At 43.2% G+C, this 9,290-nt stretch overlaps 1 protein-coding gene across 2 annotated transcripts in view; it reads left to right on the top strand.

The window, feature by feature from the left end:
* Window positions 1-8,205, top strand: part of SH3YL1 (SH3 and SYLF domain containing 1) — a 103,331-nt gene extending 95,126 nt beyond the window's left edge. Inside the window, exon 10 of one of the 2 annotated variants that reach the window (XM_006130966.4) lies at window positions 7,727-8,205. In XM_006130966.4, the coding sequence (XP_006131028.1) occupies window positions 7,727-7,926 (200 nt within the window). In that variant the 3' untranslated portion in view covers window positions 7,927-8,205. The remainder of the gene's footprint in view (window positions 1-7,726) is intronic. The other variant, XM_025188605.2, reaches the window with a different exon arrangement.
* The last annotated feature ends 1,085 nt before the right edge of the window (window positions 8,206-9,290 follow it).

Consider the following 9,290-nt stretch of genomic DNA (forward strand, 5'->3'; position numbering starts at 1 on the left):
AGATGTGTGTTAAAATATACCATGGTAGCTACTTAATTAAGCTGTCTTGCTTTCCATAAAAAAAAACAATTTTGACTTCCTTGGCATTCTCTCAAGCTGTCAGTAACAGTTAGACCATAAAAGACCAGAATGTGATATCCTACTCACACTTAGTAGTGCAGTTCTTGGTGTGAATGTCACTGGTGTCATTTGGGCAGTTTGCAGAGTAAGGTACTATCAAATGTGTGTGTAAGTATCACAGTCAGGCTCAAGCAAACTAAGTAACATCTCATGGCCTTTATCTTTCCATTACAAAGTTAAAAATTATATTTAGCAGATATTTTAAAATAATATTCTGGAGACTTCTAAAGAGAGACACAAAAATAGTAAGCCATAGACAGCAATTCTATGTTGATTATAGCCACCTTTCTCAGCCACAAAATTTTCAAGGTACCTTATTCAGCTTTGCCAAGATTTTATTTATTAGTGAGATCACTACTTACACTTTTTCAAAGTTCATTAGAATATTTATTTTTCAAAGTAGAACAAATGAAGTGCCCATTTCTATTTGAGATCTTGTACAGAAACAGTAAAATTAGTAGCCATAATTTCTGATTTTATGTAATTTACTTTAAAACCAAACCTTTTAAACCTTTAGTTTCTTTTTCTTTTGTAAGTCTTTCAGGTAAGATAATATTAATGTAATATTGTCTGCGTACAAACCAAAAATCTGTGTTACAATCTTGTTTTAGTTCCTTTAATGGCTGAATTATTCCTTGTTTGAGATGGATATTATTCCATTGAGAGACTAAATAAAAGAAAGAGGAAAAAGCAATCTTGCCAGGGTCACCAAGAAGAGGGAATAGCTCCAATCTCATGAGAATGATAGCCATGTAGATGTAGCATTTGGGAGATGTGGCTGCTATTTGGATATGATTGGAGTCAGGACTTGAAAAAAAATGTACCTAACACTTACTTGTATTCCATAATAGTTAAGATTTTGTACATTGTGTTCAGCTTTGTCTCCGAGAATGCTGATTCTTCAATATCTTGTGGCTTTCTACTGCTCTCATTGACTGTATGTGCAATGTTGAGCCCCTGAAAAGGAAAGCCAGCAATTTTTATATTGAGGCTCTGTTTTAACTGTGCTCTTAGATTGAGATCATTTATGATAACACAAGAACAGCCATACTGGGTTTGACCAAAGGTCTGTCTAGTCTAGTGGTCTCCAACCTTTTTAAGCATAAGATCACTTTCTGAATTTAAGTGCAATCCAGGATCTACCTGAAACCCACACACCCTTGCCTTGCCTCCTTCATGCCCCTTCTTCAAGGCCCCGTCCCTGCTCACTCCACCCTTTCTCCCTCTCTCATCCTCACTCACTTTTATCATGCTGGGGGCAGAGGACTAGGGTGTTGAGGAGAAGGATACAGACTCTGACCTGGGGCTTAAAGATCTGGAGTGAGAGAGGGATTCTGAGCTTAAGTAGTTGAGCAGCAAGGGATTCAGGGTACAGGCTTGGGAGGGAGTTTGGGGTGCAGGAAAGGTTCAGGACTGGAGCTGGGGTTTGGATGTGGGCTCCAGATGGGCACCACTTACCATGGGTGGCTTCTGGGTAGTGGTGCAGGGGACTAAGGCAGGCTTCAGAGGGAATGTATGATTATCTGCCCTGTGGGCAGGTGGCATATGTGTGCACCCGTTGCAAGGGGCTCCTGACCCTTAGAGACTGAGTTCGGGCTTTGGAGGCCAGGGTGGCTGAACTGGAGGAACTAAGAGAGGTAGAGAGATATGTTGATGAGACTTTCCGGGACACTGTAGTACTGTCCCACCTCCAGTCTGAGAGCCCCAGTGTTCTTAAGGAGGATGAAAGTCTCAAGGGAAAAGAGCATTCAATGGGAGCAGAGGGGAACCATCCCATAGTTGGGACCCTCCTCCCAGAGGATGTTGCGGTATCCTCTTGCACTGAGGATACTTCTGAGGGGGAGGGAAGTAAGGAAGAGACAGGTGTTAGTAGTGGGTGATTCGTTCGTTAGAAACATAGATAGTTGGGTTTGTGATGACTGGGAGAACCGTATGGTCACTTGCCTGCCTGGTGCAAAGGTTGTGGATCTCTCGAGGCATCTAGATAGACTTATGTGTAGTGCTTGGGAGAAGCCGGTGGTCGTGGTACATGTAGATACCAATGACGTAGGGAAGGGTAGGAGAGATGTCCTGGAGGCCAAATTTAGGCTGCTAGGAAAGAGACTGAAATCCAGGACCTCTATGGTGGCATTCTCGGAAATGCTTCCAGTTCCATGCTCAAGGCCAGGTAGGCAGGCAGAGCTTCAGAGACTCAATGCCTGGATGAGACGATGGTGTAGGGAAGAGGGGTTTGGCTTTGTTAGGAACTGGGGACACTTTTGGGAGAGGGGGAGCCTATACAGGAAGGATGGGCTCCACCTAAACCAGGGTGGAACCAGACTGCTGGCACTAAACATTAAAAAGGCCGTAGAGCAGTTTTTAAACTAAGAGATGGGGGAAAGCCGATTGGTGCGGAGATGCACGTAAATCAGAGGGAGACTTCTCTTAGAGGAGAACCTATTGATAGAGATTCTATAAGCTGTAGTCAGAAAGAGAGGAGGGGAGAGGGCAAACCATGGACCAGAGCAGACAAACAACCGCATACAAAGGAATCCAATGCATCAGGGAAGGGCAGACAAATAAGCAGTGGCAAATTCTTAAAGTGCTTCTACACAAATGCTAGGAGTCTGACTAATAACATGGGTGAACTAGAGTACCTTGTATTAAATGAGGAGATTGATATAATAGGCATCACTGAAACCTGGTGGAATGAGGAAAATCTGTGGGACACAATCATACCGGGATATAAAATATATCGAAAGGATAGAGCAGGCCGGGTGGGTGGCGGAGTGGCACTATGTGAAAGATAATGTAGAATCAAATGAAATAAAAATATAAAGTGAATCAACATGTTCAATAGAATCGCTATTGATAGTAATTCCATGCTCCAATAATAAGAAATTAGCAGTAGGGATATGTTACCGACCACCTGACCAGGACAGCGATACTGACATTGAAATGATGAGGGAGATGAGAGGCTACCAAAATAAAGAACTCTATAATAATGGGGGATTTTAATTACCCCCATATTGACTGGATACATGTCACCTCAGGAAGAGAAGCGGAGATAAAATTTCTCAGTGGCTTAAATGACTGCTTCTTGGAGCAGATGGTGCAGGAACCCACAAGGGGGGAAGCAATTCTCGATTTAGTCTGAGTGGAGTGCAGGATCAGGTCCAGGAAATAACCGTTACAGGACCGCTTGGGAATAGTGACCATAATATAATAACATTCAACGTTCCTGTGGTGGGAAGAACACCTCAGCAGTCCAGCACCCTGGCATTTAATTTCAAAAAGGGGAATTACACAAAAATGAGGAGGTTAGTTAAACAGAAATTAAAAGGCACAGTGGCTAGAGCCAAATCCCTGAAAGCTGCATGGAAACTTTTTAAAGACACCATAATAGAGGCCCAACTTAAATGTATACCCCAAATTAAAAAACATAGCAAGAGACCTAAAAAAGAGTCACTGTGGCTTAACCACCATGTAAAAAAAGCAGTGAGGGACAAAAAGGTATCTTTTAAGAAGTGGAAGTCCAATCCTTGTGAGATAAATAGAAAGGAACATAAACACTGTCAAATCAAGTGTAAAAATGTAATAGGAAAAGCAAAAAAAGATTTTTGAGGAACAGCTAGCCAAAAACTCAAAAAGAAATAACAAAATGTTTTTTAAGTAAATTAGAAGCAAGAAGCCTGCTAACAAACCTGTGGGTCCCCTAGATAATCGAGCTATAAAAGGAGCAATCAAGAACGATAAAGCCATTGCAGAGAAATTAAATTATTTCTTTGCTTCAGTCTTCACTGCTGAGGACGTTGGGGAGGTTTCCAAATCTGCACCGTCCTTTGTGCGTGATGAATCTGAGGAACTGTCCCGGATTGAAGTGTCATTAGAGGAGGTTTTGGAACAAATAGAAAAACTTAATGTTAACAAATCTCCGGGACCGGATGGCATTCATCCAAGGGTTCTAAAAACTCAAATGGGAAATTGCTGAGCTATTATCTGTGGTTTGTAACCTATCCCTTCAATCGGCTTCCGTACCTAATGACTGGAAGGTAGCCAGCGTGACACCAATATTTAAAAAGGGTTCTAGAGGCGATCCTGGCAATTATAGACCGGTAAGTCTAACTTTAGTACCGGGAAAATTAGTCGAAACAATAGTAAAGAATAAAATTGTGAAGCATGTAGAAGAACATAATTTGTTGGACAGAAGTCAGCATGGTTTCTGTAAAGGGAAATCCTGTCTTACTAATCTATTAGTAAGGGGTTAGCAAACATGCGGACAAGAGGGATCCAGTAGATATAGTATTCTTAGATTTTCAGAAAGCCTTTGACAAGGTCCCTCACCAAAGGCTCTTGTGTAATTTACACGGACATGGGATAAGAGGGAAGGTCCTTTCTTGGATTGAGAACTAGTTAAAAGACAGGAAACAAAGGGTAGGAATAAATGGTACATTTTCAGAATGGAGAGGGGTAATTAGTGGGGTTCCCCAAGGGTCAGTCCTGGGACACATCCTTTTCAACTTATTCATAAATGATCTGGAGAAAGGGGTAAGCAGTGAGATGGTAAAGTTTGCGGATGATACAAAACTGTTTAGGATAGTCAAGACAGAAGCAGACTGTGAGGGACTCCAATAAGATCTCACCAAACTGAGTGATTGGGCAACAAAATGGCAACTGAAATTTAATGTGGATAAGTGTAAAGTAAAGCACATCAGGGAAAAATAACCCCAATTATACATACAGTATGATGAGGGCTAATTTGACTATGACAAATCAGGAAAGAGATCTTGGAGTTATCATGGATAGTTCTCTGAAAACTTCCACACAGTATGCAGCGGCGGTCAAAAAGGCAAATAAGATGCTAGGAATTATTAAGAAAGGGATAGAAAATAAGACACAGAATGTCTTACTGCCCCTGTATAAAACTATGGTACGCCCACATCTTGAATACTGTGTACAGATGTGGTCTCCTCACCTCAAAAAAGATATTTTGGCTTTGGAAAGGGTTCAGAAAAGGGCAACTAAAATGATTAGGGGTTTGGAATGGGTCTCATATGAGGAGAGGTTAAAGCAACTCGGACTTTTCAGTTTAGAAAGGAGGAGGCTGAGGGGGGATATGATAGAGGTATATAAAATCATGAGTGGTGTGGAAAGGGCTGATAAAGAAAAGTTATTTATTAGTTCCCTAAATAGAAGAACTAGAGGACACCAAATGAAATTAATGGGTAGCAGGTTTAAAACTAATAAAAGAAAGTTGTTCTTCACACAGCGTGTAGTCAACCTGTGGAACTTCTTGCCAGAGGAGGCTGTGAAGGCTAGGACAATAAGGGTATGTCTACACTACAAAGTTAATTCGAACTAACGGATGTTAGTTCGAATTAACTTTGATAGGCGCTACACTAGCGCTCTGCTAGTTCGAACTTAATTCGAACTAGTGGAGCGGTTAGTTCGAACTAGGTAAACCTCATTCTACGAGGACTAAGCCTAGGTCGAACTTACTAGTTCGAATTAAGGGGTGTGTAGCCCCTTAATTCGAACTAGTAGGAGGCTAGCCCTCCCCAGCTTTCCCTGGTGGCCACTCTGGCCAACACCAGGGAAACTCGTCTGCCCCCTCTCGGCCCCGGAGCCCTTAAAGGGGCACGGGCTGGCTACGGTGCCCATGCCAGGTGCAAGCCTGCCAGCACCCAGCCAGCAGACCCTGCACCTGGCATGGCTCGAGCCAGCCACCTGATTGGCCCCCAGCTCTCCCCCTCTTCCCGGGACCAGGCTGGCGGCTCCCGGGAGATTGCCCGGGACCGCAAGAGGCGGGCACCCGCCTGGTCTAGTGCGGACATCGTGGACCTCATCCACAACCTATGCACTAGGCATAGGAAAGTGGCCATCTAGGGCAGGAGAGCTGCCAGCCTGGCCACCCAGGAGCAGGTATGCATGAAAATCAAGGTGGTCCACTGAGACCCCCGGCCCTGAGCTTAGAATGGCCGTACTGGGTCAGACCAAAGGTCCATCTAACCCAGTAGCCTGTCTGCTGACAGAGGCCAACCCTGGGGACCCTGGAGGGGATGGACCGAAGACAGTGACCAAGCCATTTGTCTCATGCCATCCATCTCCAGCCTTCCACAAACTTTGGGCAGGGACACCACTCCTACCTTCTGGCTAATAGCACTCCATGGACCCAACCTCCATCACTTTATCTCACTTCTCTTTAAACTCTGTTTTAGTTCTAACCTTCACAGCCTCCTGCAGTAAGGAGTTCCACAGGTTGACTCTTTGCTTTGTGAAAAACAACTTTCTGTTACTAGTTTGAAGCCTGCTACCCATTCCTTTCCTTTGGTGTCCTCTAGTCCTTCTATTATGGGAACTAATGAAGAACTTTTCTTGATGCACCCTCTCCACCCCACTCATGCTTTTATAGACCTCAATCCTATCCCCCCTCAGTCTCCTCTTTTCTAAGCTGAGAAGTCCCAGTCTCTTTAGCCTATCTTCATATGGGACCTCTTCCAAACCTCTGATCATTGTAGTTGCCCTCCCCTCTTCCACCCTCTCTCTTCCTCTCTCCCACCTCCTTTTCCCAGTATCCCCCAGTTTTGTTCAATAGAGAGTCTATTTTTGAACACATGTTTTTTTTTTTTTTATTTTGTACATCAGGAAGGGGGGCTAGGGAAGGGTAAGTGGAAGGAGGTGAGGGAGGAATGGGATACGAGCCCCCGATGGGGAGGACTGGGCTGGCTCTGTGGGCTTCTGGGGGGTGGAAGCTCTCCTGCAGCCCCCCAATTGCCCCCTCTCCCCAGATGGCAGCCTGCGGCAAGTGCAGCCGGTCTGGTGGCCGAGTGGTGTGATGTGCCCAGTGTGGGCACTCAGGGCACTCCAAGCCAGGACTGCTTTGCAAGCGGGGCACCCCTGAGAACTGTCTGTCTGGGGTGGGGGTCGGGTCCCTTTAAGTACAGCCCTCGGCTAGCCTGAGACAGCAGCTCCACGCTCTAAGTCCTCATCTTATGCCCTACTGGCACTGCTTCCGGCCATCCTTAACCCCGGTTCAGAGTCCAGGTGGACATGCTATTTCGAATTAGCAAAACGCTAATTCTAACTAGTTTTTTAGTCTGGATCCGTTAGTTCGAATTAGCTTAGTTCGAATTAGCGCTGTAGTGTAGACATACCCTAATACAGTTTAAAGAGAAGCTAGATAATTTCATGGAAGTTAGGTCCATAAAAGACTATTAGCCAGTGGATAAAAGGGTGTCCTTGGTCTGTTTGTCAGAGGCTGGAGAGGGATGGCAGGAGACAAATCGCTTGATCATTATCTTCGGTCCACCCTCTCTGGGGCACCTGGTGCTGGCCACTGTCGGTAGACAGGATCCTGGGCTAGATGGACCTTTGATCTGACCCAGTATGGCCATTCTTATGTTCTTAATGAATAAGTAATCCTCACCTGATCCATTCCCAGCTGCAGATTCCCAGCTTCTGAGGGAGTGTGTGAGAGAGAAACTATAGTAAATTGCATGTTACCCTCCTTAGTGGTTTCCATCATTTAGGAATACTGAATTTGAGAATATACACTGTATATGACATTCAACATGTTAATAAAAGCTTTTAAAATTAAAATAGGACTTCAATTAATCTTTCTTTTCAGGGAATTCTTGGAGTAAACCTATGGAAGTGACGGCACTTTATTCATTTGAAGGACAGCAACCGGGTGACTTGAATTTCAGAGCTGGAGATAAAATCATTATCAAAAGCAAAACTGATTCACAGTTTGACTGGTGGGAAGGAAGCATCCAAGGACAAACTGGCATTTTCCCAGCCAATTATGTTACTAAAAACTGTAACTGAAATGCATTCAATGGCCTTAATTTTCTTTCTAAACTTTTCTGAAATATCCACTGGATGATGCACAATCAATTTACAATTTCTGTTTTTACAAATTATCCTATACAAATTTTTTATTCTGCTTCCAGTTACAACACTTTTTAAAAAGTTGATTTTTATGAAAAAATTATAATGTAAAAAGATATATTACAAGGATATTTTGATTTTTAATAAGTTATTTTGTCTTCAGTGTTCTTTCCTTGATTGATAATAAATGTACTCTAATAAATTCAATTCGAGCTACTTATCAGTTGTAGTTTTTCTTGACTCTTAGGAAATGTGTGAACATTTATTTCAGAGGAGATTTTGGAAAAGGTGTATATATAACAGAAGAAATTCCATGTTTAAATGTTGGACATTTTTAAAAATGATTTTAGTTACATATGTTTAAAACATTTATCCCTAGGTATATGGGTTAGATGAATAATTTTATTGTCAGTCTAATATCAGTATATTTATTTATAGGACAAATAATTCTATAATTCTCAGGCTCACCAATGGTAGGAGGGTGAGGCAAAGAGGGTAGCTGCCCTGAGGCCCAGGGAATCAAAAAGGTCTGGGACTCCCATCTGCTGCTACCACAGAAGCAGCAGGGTCTTGAGCCCCAGGCCCTTTAAATCATGGCCAGAGCTACATGCAGTCCACTGAGCAACTATGAGGGCTAGCTGGATGGGTGAGGAGCCACTGGCTCAATCTAGGTGGTGCTGACAGCTAGTTGTCCCAGCCCCACCCCTTCCAACCAAGGCCTCACCCCTTCTAGGAGCATGGAGGTTCCCCTCCCCCCACAGTGCCTATTGCCCAAGTGCCCGGCAAGTCTGCCCCCCTGAATATTCTTATATGGCCCTAATTGTTATATTGTCCAAGCACTTTCCAGTAGTGCATTAAAAGCAGTAACTAACATCTGTTGGATGTGATTCATTCTTCCTAGAGGGAGAATTGTGCATGAACTATAATGTTTTGTTCAGTTGGGTGTGTGTGTGTGTGTGTGTGTGTGTGTGTGTGTGTGTGTGTGTGTGTGTGAGAGATATTAGAGAAAAGGCCAAAGTTGAAAAAGTGCAGCTTGTATTTTAAGCAGAAAGTTGTGGGACTTCTGATGCTCTTCAGTTCCCTGAAAAACCGGTTTTCTGCACAGATAAGCTTTCTGAGTGCTCTTGTTAAATATCCATGCGTAGCATCTCCATACCACTTTCCATCCATCGATCTCCACTTGATTTACAAAGGTACATACGTAATTTTATTCCCATTTTATAGATCAAGGAAATTTATTCACAAAAAGATTCTGACTAGTCCAAAGCAACATAATAAGTCAATAACAGTTGGAAATCGAA

Source organism: Pelodiscus sinensis, chromosome 3, assembly GCF_049634645.1.
Source record: "Pelodiscus sinensis isolate JC-2024 chromosome 3, ASM4963464v1, whole genome shotgun sequence".
Taxonomy (NCBI): Eukaryota; Metazoa; Chordata; order Testudines; family Trionychidae; genus Pelodiscus; species Pelodiscus sinensis.